This window comes from Boleophthalmus pectinirostris, unplaced genomic scaffold, assembly GCF_026225935.1.
Source record: "Boleophthalmus pectinirostris isolate CB_2022bp ecotype Guang Dong unplaced genomic scaffold, ASM2622593v1 HiC_scaffold_3, whole genome shotgun sequence".
NCBI classification, from domain to species: domain Eukaryota; kingdom Metazoa; phylum Chordata; class Actinopteri; order Gobiiformes; family Gobiidae; genus Boleophthalmus; species Boleophthalmus pectinirostris.
This window is the reverse complement of record NW_026571299.1, coordinates 20,781,010-20,801,081: the sequence shown is the minus strand read 5'-3', so window position 1 is coordinate 20,801,081 and position 20,072 is coordinate 20,781,010. Positions and strand designations below refer to the sequence as shown.

Here is a 20,072-nt window from a genome sequence, read left to right as displayed (position 1 = left end):
CATTAACACTAATTTCATAATAACAACAATCATATGATAATAATACTGAATGATAATTCTGAACAAATGAAGACTACATTACCATTCATTCCCCATTACATATGAGAAATTCACCAAAAATCAGCTTTACAAATGCAGTAATGTAAGGAGGGCCATGCTGTGTCATGTGATCTGATGTTTGCACTTGAACCATTAACACGTTAATAGTCGTCAGTGTCTTGGTGTTCGTCTTGTCAACACTTAAGTTAAACCCAATCGGCACCGCAACCCACAATCCCATTCTGGACATGTGGGCTTCACCAATCTGATCTCTGATTGGTAGAAAACATAACGTGCACCCCATCCTCCTTCCCGCTCTCCTCCACATATCGCCTTTCATTTGCTTTTGTGGCACAGAGCGACACAGATGTTCTAAGTTACAGCTAAATCATTTTTGTGGAACTAAAGACTGAGAGATAAAACCCACAGAACAATGTGACGCTGCTGTCACGAGGGCCAGGGCGGACACTTTATTAAATCCTGACTTAGTCCTGGATTAGTCCTGCTTTAGTCCTGGTTTAGGTTTAATTCTGGTTTAAATTTGGTTTAGTCCTAAGCCTGCACATATATACACACATCACTTTATATAATTCAACTGATATCAATTTATCCATTTATACTGAAGTGTATTATAGCCATATGGCATGTGGAACAAACCACTTCCAGAGCATGTCCATAGAGCAGAACAGGTACAACAGCTTGTTCCCAAAGGTGCTCTCCTGTTCGGTGATGGTGCTGTGCAGGGGATGCTGGGGGTTCTCCCAGATGGATTGGAGCTTGTTTAGGCCCTTCTTCTCAACCACAGATGTGAGTCAAGCTCTGCATCCACCACAGATCCTGCCTTACTCACCAGCTTATCCAACTGTACAGTGTTCTTCTTCTTGAGGCTTCCTCCCCAGCAGACCACAGAGCTGAAAAAGACACTGGAGATGACTGTCTGGTAGAATATCAGCAGGAGCTTTTAGCAGATACCAGCTTGTCAAAGCCTGATCCCGTACTTGGATGGGACACCACTGGGAAAATCAGGATGCCACAGGGGGGCGTAAAAACTGTTGTTGTGTCCTTAGGCAAGACACTTCACCCACATTGCCCAGTATGAAAGTGGTGTGTGTGTGTGTGTGTGTGTGTGTGTGTGTGTGTGTGTGTGTGTGTGTGTGTGTGCGTGCGTGCGTGCGTGCGTGTGTGTGTGTGTGTGTGTGTGTGTGTGTGTGTGTGAGTGATTGTGGTAGTTGGAGGGGCCGATGGCACAGATTGGCAGCCTCGCTTCCGTCAGTCTGCCCCAGGGCAGCTGTGGCTACAATAGTAGTTTACCACCACTGGATAGTGAATGAATAATGATCTGTAAAGTGTCTTTGAGTGTCTGAAAAAGTGCTATATAAAACCGATGCATTATTATTATTATTATTATTATTATTATTAGTTGTTAAAGGACTTCAGCCTTCTGGGGCCCAAATACTTATAACACATACATACATACATGTGCATACATACACATACACATACACATACATACATACATACATATGCACACAAATACATACACACATACACCTACATACGCAGAGACGTACAGATGAGCTCTGTTTGCCTTTGAGACACTTTGTAAAACACAATAAAATAGAAGTCTTTATTATGATACTTTTTCACAATAAAACTTTTGCACTCAGCCCCACTCAAAATGACTCTGCACCTTCACCCAGATCTCCTCTGGGGGAGCAGAGCACTTTGTGTGATATGCAGCTTACACTTATAACATGAGCACTGCTCATAATCTGGACTATAGCCTGTGTCTTATCCAGGACTCAATCAGTACTAAAGTAGTACTAAGATGTAAGCACCATCACCTCACCACAAGAGGATGTTATGTATTGATTCTCCATGTGCTTTATTGTGACTAAACTGTCCTGGACCTCTGGAAGAGTTGTGTTTGTGATTGTAGAGACTAAACAAATGAACAAATAAACTGTGGGGCCCAATGCTACAGACAGATTTAACCCAGAGACACTGAAGGAGGGGTCAAATGCAGTGGACAAATTGAGCCAGTAAAGTGTACCCTGTTTCCAAACAAGGTTGTCTTCCACATGTCTGAAAGCACCATGGATTTAGTCGCATCTGAAGAACCATATCTGATGCAGCAGCTTGTTCTTTTCCATGCTACGCTCTGTCCTGCTCCTTCATATCTCTGGTGCTGCAGATTAGGCCCCCGCCACAGGAAAGATTAGCAAAAACACATCTTTTCTGCGTATTCTGTGTCCTTCTTTGGTTTCGTGTCTGTACAGCCGGACTTTGTTTCCATTACAGAACAATAAAGAAGAGACAAAGACCCAGAATATGAGGCGTAAGCAGGAGAAGCTCTGTGCTGGGCTCATTGTCAGGGCCTTTTGCTTGTACTAGGTCATCTCCTCCGCTTTCACTTTAGCCATATAGCCACTATACCCATATAGCCACTATACCCAGCACAAAGACACCAAGACAAAGGTGTCTGTTTCACTATAAATATGCTTAAAGAGTCTTTCCCATAGATCCATGTCCCCGGAATGAGACGAGAGCGTGAGAGTGAGTGTCTAGCAGTGTGTCAGCGCAGGCAGCCACCGAGCAGCCACACTCAGGTGAGAGGGCCAATGTACTCTCTTTTACATTTACTATACAAATGTGCTTTTCATACACATACAGGAGGGTTTTCAGGGTAAACGCATACTAAATCTGGATTACTAGGGAGGAATTTTTAATATGGGGTTAAAAAGCGGGTCTAGAAAACTCAAAAATCAGATTATGTATGATTGTACACATGGGCTGTAGCGGTATTATCACAGAGACTTACAGAGGTAAGAGCATCATTAGTTCAGTGTGTCACTGTGACTGTTGTAAAAGAACATTGTGTTTTCCATTTGAACAAGAGCTGCTCTGAGTTCACATCGATACAAAGATGACACTTTTGGACCTGGGTCAAGAGACACTTTTTTCTTGGCTTTTTAAAGTCTGATTTTTTTATCTTTTTTTTTTTTTTTTTTTTTACACTGGGTGCTCTTTCTGTCAAAGGGTTAGTTTTTCCTAAGGAACCCCAGAATCCTTTGTTATTGGGTGCTGTGCTGCACCTGCTGCTCGACTGATGGCCTATTTAACAGTGTGTCCTGTTCAGTGTGTGGGCTCATCATGGACACTCTTTGGTCTGGAATTACACAGACAGGAGGACTTTCAAAATGGCATCTGCTGCTATGGGTCTGATCTGGAATAACTTATGACCCAGAGACACTGAAGGAGGGGTCAAATGCAGTGGACAAATTGAGCCAGTATATGTAACCTGTTTCCAAACAAGGTTGTCTTCCACATGTCTGAAAGCACCATGGATTTAGACGCATCTGAAGAGCCATATCTGATGCAGCAGCTTGTTCTTTTCCAACCTCCGCTCTGATCCTCTCCTGTCCTGCTCCTGTCCTCCTCCTGTCCTGCTCCTGTTCTGCTTTGTTTTGTCCCACCCCTGTTTGTCCTGCTCCTGCACATCTCTGGTGCTGCAGATAAGGCCCCGCCACATCAAAGATTAGCAAAAACACTTTCCTGCGTTTCTGCGAGCAGCTACATTCAGGTGAGAGGGCCAATGCCAACTCTTCTCCATTCACTATACAAATCTGCTTTTCATACACATACTTAGACTTAGACTTAAACTTAGACACATCACAATATAATATAATAACAAAGAGAAAAGATATAAATGGTAAAAAAAAAAAAAAGGGTTTACAGGGTAGGCGCATGCTTCCTGTAAAGGAGGGTTGCTAAATCTGACACATACTAAATCTGGATTACTGAAGGAATTTTTAATGTAGGGGTTAAAACAACTGGTCTAGAAAATCAGATTTGTATGATTGTACACATGGACTGTAGCAATATGACCAGAGAGACTTATAGAGGTAAGAGCATCATTAGTTCAGTGTCAGTGTGAATCAGTTACTTTGGGATTTGGAATATTGATGTTGGATACCCTTCCTGAAGTAGTCCACTACAAAGTGACTAGAGTGAATGCAGTGTCTTGCTCAGGGACACAACAATAGTGTGTGCTTCTTTCGTTGTTTGAGGACTAATCACTATATCCACTTATCATTTAGTATATGAAAGATGGAAGTATAGTTTTGGGGATCAGTATTTATTACGTGCATTTTCTTTGCTCTATTGGGAGATTTATGTGTATTTTTTGGCTATGATAAGATCTGAGCTGTAATAACTTAAATTAATAAGTTTTATGACTTATTACATTCTGTTGTTTATTTACTTTTTTAACATTATTGTAGATTTAGAATTGTTTCTTTGGTTTAAATCTGCTCTTGGGTTATTCTGGCTGTGGCATAAATTAGTTTCAGTAGTATCTTTTATCGTCTATATTTACTTCAGTGACATATCGTTATTGTGACAGGCCATATTTTTATTTTATTTTGGAGTGCAACAAGAAGAACACATAGGTCCATAGTGAAGAGTCTTTTTATACACTCGACACTGGTAGTACTGTAAACAGATGACTTTTTTAACTGATGCAGTACTTAATAGTTAGATTACAGTTACCAGTCCAAGTAACTTTAAGTCACTATTTTAATGTGTGCTATCAACAGAAGTGTGTCACTAAACAGTCAAACCTTTAGACAGACACAGATGAGCAGAGGACCAAAACACACACACACCACCTGAGCTGTTCATCCTATATTTCTTTCTTGGGATCAGTTCAGTGTTTCCCACAGATTCTGTCTGGTGACATAAATACTTCCTCATGTGCTCACACACAGTCTGGAGTGCACACAGTGTGTGGAGTGTCTCTTCTGCCTGTGTTTCATATAGAAGTACTCTTCTGAACAGTGCAGTGACTGTTTTTGTTATGTATAAAGCAACAAAGTGAGCTTTTGTGTTGTCAGTGTCCAGTCCATGTTCTTTTTAGCCAGTGGAGGAGAATTTTAGACTATGGGGGCACCATAGTCTATTAATGGGAAACTGCAGTAATCAGATTACATCTGAAGTAGATTAATCGGAGTAGTTATTTGATTGCTTTTAAAGAGACTAATCAGTAGACAGTAATCAGATTACTTTTACGAGGTAATTGGAGCAACACTGCTCATTACACAAGTACAGGTGAAGCAGGGCTCAGGGCTTGAGGCTGAATCCACACTCACTTTTGTGCTTCTCCACTAACAGAATGACTTTGTTTAATATTTCACACTGCTCTCACTGACTTCTGCCTTAGATCACTGTGCAGAGACATACACGTGTGAGAAAAGTGCAGTGTGCTGCTGGACAGTTTTACCTATAACACTCACACACACGGCTGTGCTCTCGCTTATGTTGTTTGTCTGCTCCTTGTTTTGTGTTTGCGTATAAAACCCATGGATTCCAGGGTTTTCTTTCAGATGACATGACATTACATGTGACATGACATTACAGATGGGCCAGACAACATAAATATTGTCAAAATGTACATTTGTGCTGTTATACAGGTCTTGGGTCTTGTCACTTATAGAAATGATCAGGTTCAACATTTGTGACTTTACCTTTGGAGATTTCATGGTAATCTATTCACGTTTACGTCACACACCAGGAAGACGTTTGGAAAGATGCAATTACAACTTACAACTTAGTTCCCGACAATGGGCTTGCCTAACAAGCATCTATTAAAACCGACAATGATAAAACCCCTGAAGTAAATGTTATCAGCGGTAAAATGAAGACTGCAGTTGTATGTGCTGTTTGGAATCATCTGGAATTTGGTCCCTCATCTCTTCTAATCACATGTACCAGTGCACTTGGAGTTGTGTGTCAGTGGAGAAATGATGAAAACTGAGGTATGGTTGGAACTGTTGATTAGCCGAACAGAACAGAACACTACAATAATATGGAGATGAAGAAAACTGGGCCTGCTTGAATTTAATTTTTTGGATTGGATTTTTACTGGGCCTATGTATGCAGTCTTCATTTTACTGCTGATCACATTTACTTTAGTGGGTTTTATCATTGTCGGTTTTAATAGTTCCATGTTAGGCGAGCCCAGTGTCAGGAACTAAGTTGTAAGTTGTAATCGCATCTTTCCAAACATTTTCCTGGTTTGTGACGTAAGCGTGACTAGAGCCTATATGCAGTGTTCTGAATAGAGAAAACTGTCTCTTGGCCAATATGAGAGTATGACTTCATCACATTCTAGAATTTGTTCGTATGACTTTGGATGATACTAAAACACGTGTATCACATTCAGAACATTGAGAGAAGCATGAGAAATCCAAGTGACAAAAACTCTTCTGAAAACTCTTTTCCCCTAAACCCTCCTCATGTACCACACAGGAGAAAGCCAGTTCTGTCAACTGGAAAATGTTTTTTGATTGAATATGTATCGTAGCTCATTTCACAGCTCATCTGAATGATTCTGCTAATATGACTCAGGCACAGTCCCCACACAGTGCAGCTCAACAGACTGAGCTAACAAACAGTGTTAGTTTCAGAGTAGTGTCAGTGTAGTTAGCTCCTCCCTGCAGACAGATATAAGGCAGTGTCCACCAGCGTCTGAACACAACTGAAGAAGCAGCTTGGATGAGCAAAATATATTTGATCAAAAGACTTGTGTCCAGTTGACAGAACTGAATTTCTCCCATGCAATGAACCCCTCGTGGACGACTGAGAGATTACACAAACACCTCATGTACATATAGGCCTCTCTGCTTTCACCATTGCTCCCAGTACCACAGTTTGGGAAATACTGACGTAAACTACACTGGTGTCACCTCAGCCCTGGTGTTCATGAGGTCCAAATGATGTCCTTATTAGGCTGAAATGATCAGACCATCAGAGTTTTGTGAACATACTTTAAAAACACAGAGGAGCTCTTTTGGAATACCAGCTCATAACAAGGCATTAATGGAGAGGTGAATGTTTGGCTCTGGAGACAAGGTTTTTGAAACACAGCTTCAGATGACCAAGCTTCATGTAAAAATCATTCAGTGTGGTCAAAGGAAATATCTGTGAGGAGCAGTGTGAGGGCCTCATATGTAGATTATAGAGCATGTAGTGTCCATGGAGATGTTAATCCTTTGCCTGGAATGTTCCATATGGCATCAAACAGCCATGTTTCTCTGTGGAGATGTGGCCATCTCCACAGAGAAAAGCAGGAATGTCACCAGGCAAAGTGACAGGTCAGATCTGTGTAGAGGTGACCCCACTTACAGTAAGAATGCCTGTTTATTTTAGGCATTCTAAGAAATAAAAACACCAGTAATTGTGTAATATTCCAGGGAAAGCATTAACATCTCCATGGCGACAAGCAGGTGGTGGACCACTCACAGAAATGTTACAAAGTGCACCTTTAATACAGGTGGATGTTGATGTTGGGCTGAAATAAACTTCAATATAAAGCATGAATTTAAAGTGTCCAAATTTCACTATGTAGTTTCCTCATCACCAACAGACCTGGAGTTGTGTTTTGTTTCATTCACACATGTTCCATCCCTCCACCAGGAGCCCACATAACAGACAAAGCAGCCACAGCTGACCTCCACTCCCGATGCAGAGGGCTCCTACAGAGGAAACACTGGAAATCCTAAAAAATATGTCTAAAATAAATAAATATAATAGAATGTGTACAATAAAAACAAGTAAAAGTATAAGATTTCATTCAAAAGCTAAGCTAAAAAGGTGGGTCTTGAGCCTGCTCTTAAAAACAAGAACATTCTCTGCAGCCCTGAGGTCCTCCGGCAGGCAGGTCCATAGACGGGGGCCATAGTGCTGAAAAGACGCCTCTCCGTGAGTGTGTTTCCTGACTTTGGGAATGACCAGGAGCCTGCTGCCGGAGGAGCGCAGGGTCCACGAGGGTAAAAGCAGTTCTGAAAGATAAGAAGGCCCAAGACCATTAAGACATTTAAAAACCAGTAAAAGAACTTTAAAATCGACCCTGAAACACACAGAGAGCCAATGCAGTGATTTTAAAACTGGTGTAATGTGGTCCCGCCCTCTGGTCCTCGTCAGGACACGTGCTGCTGAATTTTGTAATAAATAAAAGTCAGCTCAGAGTCAAAAATGACGCCCAGGTTTTTCACTTGAGGAGATGGGTTAAAAGACTGTGTTTGGAATTTGGGTAAAAGTTTCTCTCTCTGGGCCTCAGGACCAATAACTAAAACAGTTTTGTCCTGGTTAAGCTGGAGAAAGTTTTCTGCCATCCAGGACTTAATTTCTAGAATGCAGTTAAAAAGGGCATCCATTGGTCTGGTGTCATCAGGAGACATGGAGATGTAAACCTGCGTATCATCTGCATAGCTGTGGAAGTTGATTCCATGTTTTCTGATGACACCACCAAGAGGGAGCATGTACAGGTTAAAAAGCACAGGGCCTAAAATGGAGCCCTGGGGCACACCACATGTGATTTTATGGACCCTAGAGGAGCATGTGTCTACACTAACCATAAATGTTCTGTCTGTGAGGTAGGATGTGAACCATCTGTGAACAGCACCGGAGAGGCTGAGGTCTTTTAGGCGAGTTAAAAGAATAGTGTGGTCTACTGTGTCAAAGGCAGCGCTCAGATCCAGTAAAACCAACATGGTTACCTTTTGTGAATCATAATTACCTTCGCCAAGGAGGTTATGTTTTTGCCGGCGTTTGTCTGTTTGTTTGTTTGTTTGTCTGTTAGCAACATAACTCAAAAAGTTATGGACCGATTTTGATGACATTTTCAGGATTTGTTGGAAATGTGAAAAGGAAGAACTGATTTCATTTTGGGGGTGATCCGGAAGAAATCCTGGATTCTGGATCACTTTGAAATTTTAGTTAACATTGTGGTAAATGGGGCCAAAAATTTTGTTTCTCAATACCTCGGTTAATTATTGACCAAACCCATGAAATTTGACTCAGGGATGGACAATGGGATCCTCTTTCATATTTCAAAGGCTGATCTGGATCTGATCCAGACGACTGATTTTATCGCAATTTATATAAAAAATGGGGGTAGTCCTTGGCGGAGGTCTGCACTCTCTGAGTGCTTTTCTAGTTTATTCTAAAATCATTTAAAATCTTTGCCAAGGCGGTCTCGGTGCTGTGGTTCACCCTAAAACCAGACTGAAATTTTTCCAAGATGTTGTGATCGTCTAAGAAATGATTTAGTTGGATAAAAACAAGTTTTTCTAGTTAGACACTAATAATAAAGAGTTACTCAAACATGTGTGATTGAAACAAAACACAACTCAGATCTGTTTTTGAGGAGGGAACAATATGAGAATATGCCTTACAGCTCACAAGAGTCACTTTGTGTATAATGGCACTTTTAATGTAATATTTGACTACAGTGTGTGCTGTGAATCTACTGAACTAAAACCACATACTGTACTCTGAAATCTTAGTAACTTGTTTCCATGGAGATGTTCCAAAGTATGGCATTAAGGTTTTTCATCTTGTATTTATTCATTTATGGTTTATATATATATATATATATATATATATATGTATATGTATGTGTGTGTGTGTGTGTGTGTGTATATATATATATATATATATATATATATATATATATATATATATATATATATATATATATATATATATATATATATATATATATGTATACTTGAGTTCTACTCGAGTACTATTGTTTTCCCCAGTGGTTAAATATGTGGAGTTGCAGAGATGTGACAGTAACAGTTTGTGCCCTGTGCTTCGCACACAGTGTGTGTGTACCCAATCACAGTGTATGTGTGTGTACCTGATAACAATGTGTGTGTACCTGATCACAGTGTGTGTACCTGATCACAGTGGGTGTACCTGATCACATTGTGGTACCTGATCACAGTGTGTGTACCTGATCACATTGTGTGTACCTGATCACAGTGTGTGTACCTGATCACATTGTGTGTACCTGATCACAGTGTGTGTACCTGATCACAGTGTGTGTGTACCTGATCACAGTGTGTGTACCTGATCACAGTGTGTGTGTACTCGATTACAGTGTGTGTGTACCTAATCACAGTGTGTGTGTGTACCCGATAACAGTGTGTGTGTACCTGATCACAGTGTGTGTACCTGATCACAGTGTGTGTGTGTACCCGATTACAGTGTGTGTACCTGGTCACAGTGTGTGTGTGTTGTACCCAATCACAGTGTGTGTGTATCTGATCAAATTGTGTGTGTGTGTGTGTGTGTGCTGCATCCAATCACAGTGCGTGTTTCCTGATCACAGTGTGTGCGTGTTAGAGATGCACGGATGGGCTATTTTTTCATCCGCAACCGTGACACAAAACTCATCATCCGCCCGCTGTCCATTTTGCACCGAAGGTTTTCAAAACCGCACCCGCCCGCCATCCGCCGATTGATTTTAGATTTTAGAACAATCATACAGCAAACAAACTAAGGAGCCTCGATAAAAATGCAAACTCTATAGCTCATTCATTCCAAAATTCGCTCAGCGTGTATGTTCACATTCTTAATTGTCCGTAACAACCCCAAACTTACCTGGTTTTCTTGCGCAGCTAATTAATTGACAATGTTTTCCGACTAGGCTATTTTTGAACCTTCTTGCCTTCGTGTTGGATGTTGTTACATTCTGAACATTCTGCCATTGCCCGATGTTATTTCAAAGTCATAGCCTCACTCCATCTGTCTTTCTTTAAGTTTTAAATACCCCGAGTGGCAGTCTACGTTATAATGTCTGCGTGTTTTAAAATATATCTGATATCGAAACAAACTAGACAGATCATCTCATCCAGATGAACCTTTATTGAACTCAGGCAATGCCCTCCAATTGAAATAGGCAAGAAAAAATATGCATAACTAAATAAATATGGCCCTATAGCCACTTATGTGTTGGCAAACAGCTGAAATAAATTAGAAATAATAAAATAAACTGCATATAATATGTGCCTCGTAAACCTTAGGCATCAATAACCCGACACAACCTTAACCTTCAGAACATAAAAACGAGGTCAAATGGGCTAATTAAGGATATGACGTACACTTCATACTACAAGCATAGACAATGACACTCGTCTTTTCAGATGTAGGTAACAACTAACATTTTTTTTTTTTTTTTTTTTTTTTTTTTTTTTTTTAGTAGTTAATCCGCCACCCGCCTGAATTTAATTAAAATATAATTTTTCGTCACGTCATCCGCCCGACCCGCGGATCAACCGCGGATACCGCGGTTGTAACCGCAATCCGCGCATCTCTAGTGCGTGTACCTGATCACAGTGTGTGTGTACCTGATCACAGTGTGTGTGCTGTACCCAATCACAGTGTGTGTGTTCCTGATCACAGTGTGTGTTCCTGATCACAGTGTGTGTGTCCTGATCACACCTGATCACAGTGTGTGTGTTCCTGATCACAGTGTGTGTGTTCCTGATCACAGTGTGTGTGTACCTGATCACAGTGTGTGTGTTCCTGATCACAGTGTGTGTGCTGATCACAGTGTGTGTGTACCTGATCACAGTGTGTGTGTTCCTGATCACAGTGTGTGTGTGTGTGTGTGTCTGATCACAGTGTGTGTGTGTGTGTGTAGCTGATCACAGTGTGTGTGTGATCACAGTGTGTGTGTACCTGATCACAGTGTGTGTGTGTGTGTGTGTGTGTGTGTGTAGCTGATCACAGTGTGTGTGTACCTGATCACAGTGTGTGTGTGTGTGTGTGTACTGATCACAGTGTGTGTGTGTACCCGATCACAGTGTGTGTGTTCCCCGATCACAGTGTGTGTAAGTGATCTCAGTGTGTGTGTGTGTGTGTGTGTGTGTGTGTGTGTGTGTGTGTGTGTGTGTGTGTGTGTGTGTGTGTGTGTGTGTGTGTGTGTGTGTGTGTGGATACCTGATCACAGTGTGTGTGTACCCAGGGTAAGAGTGTGTGTGTGTGTGTGTACACCTGATCACCATCATAAAGTTGTGTGTTTTATTGTTTCTCAGTAACAAAGACGATGAAGCCCCCAAACGTATGCTTCCTCTCTCTGCTCCTTCTCCTCATCGTCAGTCATCAAGGTCAGTACTTCAGTACTTCAGAAAGATCATTTCCAGTGAAAAAAGTATGACTATTTAAAAGTACATTGAAATGGCTACAAATGTTATAACAAGTACAAGAAGTTCTTTGTCTGTCAAAATGTACTTAAGTTAAAGGACAAATGCATGAACAAGTACACAGTAATCATTCAGTCCACACTTGGTGGCAGTTTAAGTTACTACTGTAGCCACAGCTGTCCTAGGGGCAGACTCACAGAAGCGGCTGCCAATTTTCTCCATCGGCCCCACCCACCACCAAAAACTACAACTGTCCAAAAATATACTGAAATACAGAATTGTATGTAGTCAGTTACTTTCCATCTATGGTATTCTCTCTTCTTTCCTTATCTCCTCTCTCCTTCTCTTTTTTGTCTTTTCTTCTCCTGACCTGAGGTTGAATTCCCTTGTGTCATGTGTCTTGCTCAGTGGCGTTGGCGGACAGGATCATAGGAGGAGCAGAGGTGGAGCCGTACAGTATCAGTTACCAGGCCTCTCTGCGCTTCTTTGGGCAGCACTTCTGTGGAGGAACGCTCATCCACGAGCAGTGGGTGATCTCTGCTGCCCACTGTTGGAGACCGTGAGTAACACACTGGAACTGCAGCCTGTGCTCTTCCAGTTTTAAAATGCTTCTACAATCACATCTGAGTTTCATTTGTGATTGTAGAATCATTTTGTGTCAACAGATCCTTCACCTGCAGATAGAGGACATAAACAAAGGTGTCTCATTCTCAGTTTATGGACAGACCAGGCCTCAAGTGAAGCTCAGGACTTCCAGAATCCCTCCCTGAGCTGCAGAGGCTGCACTAGCACTGACTCAGGACTGGAGCAAGTGCTGGGGTTTAGGGAGAGACTATTCAGATCAGAGAGAGGCATTTTCGGTTTAACCACACTGGATTTAAACTTTGAACCTGTCAGCTCAAATGAGAGAGTCAAGTGAGGCTCATTCTGCTTTCTGGTTGTATAATTGTCTTGCAAACCAAAACCCTAAATTAAAACAAACAACTTAGACATGGAATGCGACTGGAAAGAGGACAGAAAGAATTTGTTTGGACTACTGAAAATAGTTTAAAATGAACTAGTACTGTTTTCCTGTGTTTAAGAAATTGAAGATAAATATAAAGTAGTATATAGAATAAATACTCCATACCATAGCCTTCTATGCTTACATTTGGTATGTAGCACTATAGTAAAGTACTCTAAAGTGCAATATTTATGTACTGTGTGTACTGCAGGCCCCAGCTGATCCAGGTGGCTCTGGGCAAACATAACCTGTATGAGCAGGAGCCCACAGAGCAGGTGTTCAGAGTGGCCACTCTCATCAAACACTTCAACTACTACTCCAGGACCTTTGACAGTGACATCATGATGATCAAGGTGAGGCTCCACACACACATGTCACACACAACACACACGCTCCAGTACTGTCATGACTCATGTGTGCGTCTGTGCAGGGCAGGTGTGAGTGACAGGTGACAGGTCTGTGTACACAGCTGGGGCGACCAGGGGATGAGGTGCTCATACAATGAACTCTCTCCCAAATGCTCCATGTTGGGACTCTGGAATACTTTGAAAATGTATTTAGTTAGTACTTAATACTTGCATTTAAATGTATTCTGTATTTTTGCACATGCTCCAATCAGAGTACTGTATTCTGAATACCTGAGTACTTTCACATTAAACTGGACTATTTTATAGTGTCAACACTTTGCAGTTTTAGGCTTTACTTCCATGATCTTTTCCTGTGGTTTTAGGGAAGTCACTGTATATTTTGAAAATCACTACATGAAATAGTAACTGTACCAGTGGGCCGCCCATGTCCTTAGGCAAGACACATTTCCTGCTATGAATGAGACATGTTAGTGGTGGTCAGAGGGCTGACTGGCAGTCTCACTTCTGTCAATCTGCCCCAGGGCTGCTGTGGTTACAGTAGTAAAATACAAGTGTGGAGTGAATGAAATACTGCACTGTGAAGTGCTTTGGCTGTTTGGAAAGGTGCTGTAGAAATCCAATCCAAAAAATCTAATTCATAATTTTTAGTGTAATTAGTTATTTTTCAACACTGCAAATGTCCTGATGTCCTCTGATAGTAACCTTCTCGCCCTCTCTCCTTCTCTTCTCTCTCTCCCTCTCTCTTCCTTTCTCTCCTCCTCTCTCCTCCTGTCTCTCCTCCTCTCTCTCTCTCCTCCACTTTTCTTCCTCTCTTTCCTCTTTCTCTCCTCTCCCTCTTCTCCGTCCTCACAGTTGGATCGTCCTGTAGTCCTGACCTCAGCAGTGGGTCTGGCCCCCCTCCCTCAGGCGGACCAGCCCCCTCTCTCCTGGTACACCCAGTGCACAGTGTCTGGGTGGGGGGTAACCACGCTCTGGTCGTACAGTCTGTCTCCAGTACTGCGCTCTGTACAGGTGGACTACTTTCCCAACTGCTGGTACTTCTATTACTACAGAGTGACAGAGAACATGATCTGTGCGGGCTCGTGGAGGGGCGGGAAAGACTCCTGCCAGGTGAGGGCGCCACTGGGCTCATCAATGTTCAAGGTCTAGAATGTGATGATCTCATACTCCCAGAGGAGTTTTCCTTATTGATCACTCTGTACTTCCACAGCAAATCTCCAAAAGGTAAAAGCACAACCTGATCATTTCTATTAATGACTAGAGCCAAGACCTCTCTGTATTACAACACAAACCTGCATTTGAACAAGGTTAATTTGAGCTGTCCCATCTCTACTGAATATGATTGGCCTATTTAATGTTGTGATGTCACCTGAAACCACCAATAAGGGTTTGCTAAAGGTGCCTTGTACAGCCACTGGGACTTTGTTTAAAGTTCTTATGACGGTTAGAGCACTCATCTCATGGTTAGACCAGAATGCCACATAGCCAGGGGGGAATTCGTGAAAATTGTGCACTTCTGGAGTTTTTGACTTTTGGTAGGGTGTTAGGTTTGGGTCTAAGGTTTTTTTTGTTTTTTTTGTTTTGTTTTTAAAAACATGGATACAAGTTGGGGTGCGCCTAGTGGTCGGTTTACATAAAATCCAAAATGGCCCGGGCCGAAAAGAGAAAAGGTTGTATTCCACCTTCCTTTTGTCTTAAATTGTTGTATAATGTAATTTTTCTACTTTGTTTGATACAAGGAATTCAATTCTGATATATTTTATTTTTATTTTTAGTACATTTTTATGTTAAATGTATTATCATAGTCATATTTAACTAAAATAAACTGTCTATATCTCTAACTATAGTGTCAAAGATCACATGTGGTGAGCCAAAGGACCACTGTCCTGGTCCATGGTGCCAGAGCATTCCATGTGTTACAACCAGAGACATGTGCACCTTCCCTGGGTCAGACTAGACAATTCAATTCAAAAAGTTTATTGTAAATTTTCATATGAAACATGTATTATTATTATTATTATTATTATTAGAGAGAGTTCAGCATCCTAACAGCCTGGTGGACGAATCTGTTTGTGAATCTGGTGAGGCCCCTATATTTCCTCCCGGAGGGCAGGAGGCTGAACAGTGACTTGCATCACTCATAATCACACTGGCAGGGCTGGAGCCAGAGCACCAGGGATGCTCCAGAGGCAACTCCTGGTACTCCTCCCACGGACAAGGAGCCCTCGGGCCCAGCCTGACACTCAGTCCTGGTTCAGTCCTCCTGGTTCAGTCCTGGTTCAGTTCGCATTTGTCAAACCTCCCCAGGGGGTCTTTGGTGCCTTCCAGGGGAGGCAGGCCTCACCTATTGAAAACCGCTGCTATATGACATTCTAGTAAAACCATCTGAATCCAGTGGCAAAGCCTGAGTAAATTGGTCAAACACATTCTGGAGCTTCTCAGAACCAGGAAACAATTTCTGCACCTTATTTGACTTGATTTCAGAAATAGCCAGTTTCTGGTCAAGGCTTTTGCATAACAATATTTTTCACATTAAAATGATAGTAATATGTTCAGTATTATTCTTTAAGAATGAACATATGGGTTTAGAGGCCTGAATTATCTTTATACAGTATGTTGTTTTGTTTCAGAGATATGGACTGTTTTTCAAGCAAAAAGTGACCATTACAATAAATTTGACATGAAAATAGGAAGATAATATTTAAATCACATTCCTTCTATCAAGTCAAGTAGAAAAAAATTTCATTATACAACAATTTAAGACAAAAGGTAGGTGGAATACAACCTTTTCTCTTTTCGGCGAGGGCCATTTTGGATTTTTGTATACAGGCCACTAGGGGACACACCCCAACTTGTATCCATGGATTAAAAAAAAAAACTAACACCCTGCCAAAAATCAAAATCTTTTCCAGAAGTGCACAATTCTTAAGATATTTCACAAATTCCCTCCCATCTAACATCAAAACTGCATTCAAGATTACTGTGCACGACACAGTGACCGAATGGTCAGCACTCACACTTCACAGTAGGAAGGTTCCGGGTTTGACTCTTGTGTCCTCCGGGTCTGTTTGTTTGCATGTTCTCCCTGTGTCTGTGTGTTTCCTCTGGTTTCCTCCATCAACCCAAAACATGCACCCTAGGCCAAGATCCTCCAGATAAATTAGTCCTGACCAAGACCATCTTAAGATCTAGAGGTGGGTCCCTGTAGAAGGTGCACCCACTGCTGATAATAAGGACTAAAGGAATAAAAACGTGTTAGTTTTGGTTAGATTAATCTTTATTTGGTTTAATTTATGTTTCTGTTTGTAACTGTCAGAAAAATGTCTTCCTTGTGCGTAAATTCTCTCTGCATTTTGGATGTGTTAATGACATAGGTAGAGGGATTCGGTTTTAGAAATCAGTGCTACTTCCCATATTTTTGTACATTTCTCCTGAACTTTTTTCCACAAACTTCCACTTAATTCAAACCTGTCATATGCACTTTAAGTCCCAGGTCACTTCTGACACACTTGGAGTTGGGGCCATGGGCAAGGGGGGATGTGGAGAGCTAGGGGTTAATAGGAGTCTTATGAGATACCCCATGTTTTTAAAGCACTTAAACTCATCGTGACTGACGAGTGATGAACGCTCAGAGTTTAAGTCAATCAGGAGCTGATCTAAAGCACATTACCCCATCACTGCCCACAACTTGATTTTGACCAACTTAAGAATGTGAAAAACAGAACTCATTTATTTGAAAAAAGTTTGCAGTGGTTCTTCCTCACTTCGCTATGCATTCTGAGCATCCTTATTATTTACCAGAACAAGTTTAGAAGCACTTTTCACAACTTTCAAAGGCCAAAGTGGAACTAGAATGCAAACTCTCAGATTATCAGACAATAAAACACTTTATAATTAGCTGCAGACAGTACACTGGGCTCATTGAAAGTGCAAAAGTACAGCATCACAGTTTAAGTCATGTAAATGAGAAATTTCTGCCGTTATTACTTTTTTTTTTTTTTTTTCATTTTGGTTTTGGAGACAAATAATGAAGAAAACTAGTTGCTTTTTCATTTTGTTATTTTTGATTTTATTTTGAAAAACGAATGATACACGGATTCTTCATCTTCCCGCTTTCTGACTGGTCAACCCCTCCTCCTTCCTCTCCCCCCTCCTCCCCCCAGCTCTCTACAAGCGCAAATCAGTTTTTCCACATTCACATCGCAAAATGTGTTGCAAAAATCAAGGCGCGCAGATTTAAACCTGCTGGGACACATTTGAGAAGTGGCAGTCGCTGAGTTGTGATTGTATCTGTCATAATGGATGCAGATGTCACTCTGTTCATGCAAATATCAATCTACACATTTATTCATATTTTTCTCCTGTGTGTAAATATTTTCCACAAGTGAAAATTTCAGTCCGTAAGTGCACAAATTTTTTTCAAGCACTCATGTGTTTTTTTTCATCGTGACTGCAAATTCAACACACACGTATGTGAAAATAGGTAATTACAAGATCAAAGTTTTGTTCTACACATTCTCACATTATATTCTACAAGTTCTCAAATCAATTTTACACGCTCTCTCATTTTGCAACATATTTACCTTCATATTACAGCACTGTTTTGTCAAAGCCTGATCCAGAAGCTCAGCAAGGCCGGACCTGGTCAGGACTTGGATGGAGACACTGAGAAAATCAGGAGCCACAGGGGGGCGCCAATCACAAAAACATTCACAAAAAAAATACAAAAACAATCATTATGTCCTTAGACAAGACACTTCACCCACAGTGCCTAGTATGCAAGTGGTGTGTGTGTGAGTGATGGTGGTGGCCGGAGGAGCCGATGGCACAGATTGGCAGCCTCACTTCCGACAGTCTGTGTCAGGGCAGCTGTGGCTACAATAGTAGCTTACCTGAATGAATGCAGAATGAACTGTACAGCGCTTTGGGTGTCTTGAAAGGCGCTATATAAATGCAATGATTCATTAATTAATTAAAATAATAATAGTTATTAATTAAAGCAGCTCATCTCAGCTTCAGTTTCAGGTATTCTGAAATGACACAAAGTGGTTTGGTCACAAGGTCACAAGACGAAAAATCCAATAAGAACCACCTGAGCCTCACATGAGTCTGGTCACTCCCTAAACCCCAGCACCTTTACCAGTCATGTCAGTGCTAGTGCAGCCTCTGCAGCTCAGGGAGGAAATTCTGGAGGTTGTGAGCTTCACATGAGGCCTGGTCTGTCCATACACTGAGAATTATAAATTGATAATAAGAAATAGAGGGTTTTTAGATTCTCTAAGGTGTTGATGTCATTCTCCCAGATGGAGGCAGGAGACAGATTTTTCTTTTGATTACATTATACTTGGTCATGCGGTGCATTTTAGCAAAACTCATGTTATCTACTGTTCGTCCCTGCAATAAGCCACCAGCTTATCACCAGAAAACTTCCAATGTGCATCTAAAAATGACACATTAATTTAATGAACATTTAAACCTGTGGATGGTTGTACTAGGACTAGTTTGTGTTGATATTTGTGTTGATGTCGTGATGTTGCGTTGCCAGGGCGACTCGGGCGGGCCTCTTATGTGTAACGGTGAGCTCCAGGGCATCGTTTCGTGGGGCATCGGCTGTGCCTACTCCTACTACCCCGGAGTGTACACTCGCGTCGCCAACTTTGTGGAATGGATCCGATGGGTGATCCAGACCCATGAACGAGCCTGAAGCAGGATTAAAGCCAGACTAAAACAGAACTAAACCAGGACTAAAGAAGGACTAAACCAAGACTGAACCAGCCAATAAATGATTAAACCAGACCCTTGAACGAGTGACTAAACCAGGATTAAACAAGAATTAAACGAGGACTAAACCAGGACAAACCCTGGGCTAAACCAGGACTAAACCAAGGAATAAACCAGGACTAAACCAGGACTGAACCTGGACTAAACCCAGACTCAACCAACTTAGGACCAAACCTAACCTGACAGAATCAGGACAACCCGAAATACCTAAGCTATCACTATAGATCTTCTATTATTATTATTATTATTATTATTATTATTATTATTATTATTATTATTTTCTTCACAAATTGTTAGCATTGTCATGCTACTCGACATGAGCTTTGTTTATGTAAAAATATATATATTATGGGATCCAACTCAATTTGACATTTTAAAGTTTTTGCTCATTTCCCCCTGAAGCTGTATATCAAAATAAAGAGACATATTTATTCAAATGATCCTCTGTCTTTTTTGTGAAGTGGAGGAGAAGGAGAGGCTGAGGAGGCTGGTGGTTCTGCTGCAGTGGTGGACATGGTACCCCATGTCCACCACTGCATTTATATGAATGGTGCAAGAGGTGATTGGTTGAGAGACAAAGAAGCAGCTCTGTGTTGGACCTTCACCTGAACAGTGGGTTTTCTTTGAACGGAACAATGATGTACACTGGGAAAAAAAAACACATAACAGATGACTTAATGAATGAGTGAATGAGCGTGTGCTCTAGGTTGTGTTGGCTCCATTATCAAAAGTTCAAACACACACAGGATAGTGCTTGTGCTAGCAGTGTGTGTGTGCCATTTAAACAGGTCTGAATGCTTTTCAAAGCTCATCTCAGCTCATAGTTTGAATGTAGGAATTAAGTTTACACATAGTTTTAGTTGGTGGTGCATACAGTAGTATTCT

At 41.3% G+C, this 20,072-nt stretch overlaps 1 protein-coding gene across 1 annotated transcript; it reads left to right on the top strand.

The window, feature by feature from the left end:
- The first annotated feature begins 678 nt into the window (after window positions 1-678).
- si:dkey-33m11.8 (trypsin) lies at window positions 679-19,329 on the top strand. The gene is given in 8 exon segments (XM_055160310.1): window positions 679-728; window positions 845-979; window positions 11,928-11,999; window positions 12,411-12,455; window positions 12,457-12,594; window positions 13,250-13,391; window positions 14,259-14,516; window positions 18,952-19,329. Coding segments are annotated over 8 exon segments (999 nt in total). The 3' UTR covers window positions 19,111-19,329.
- The last annotated feature ends 743 nt before the right edge of the window (window positions 19,330-20,072 follow it).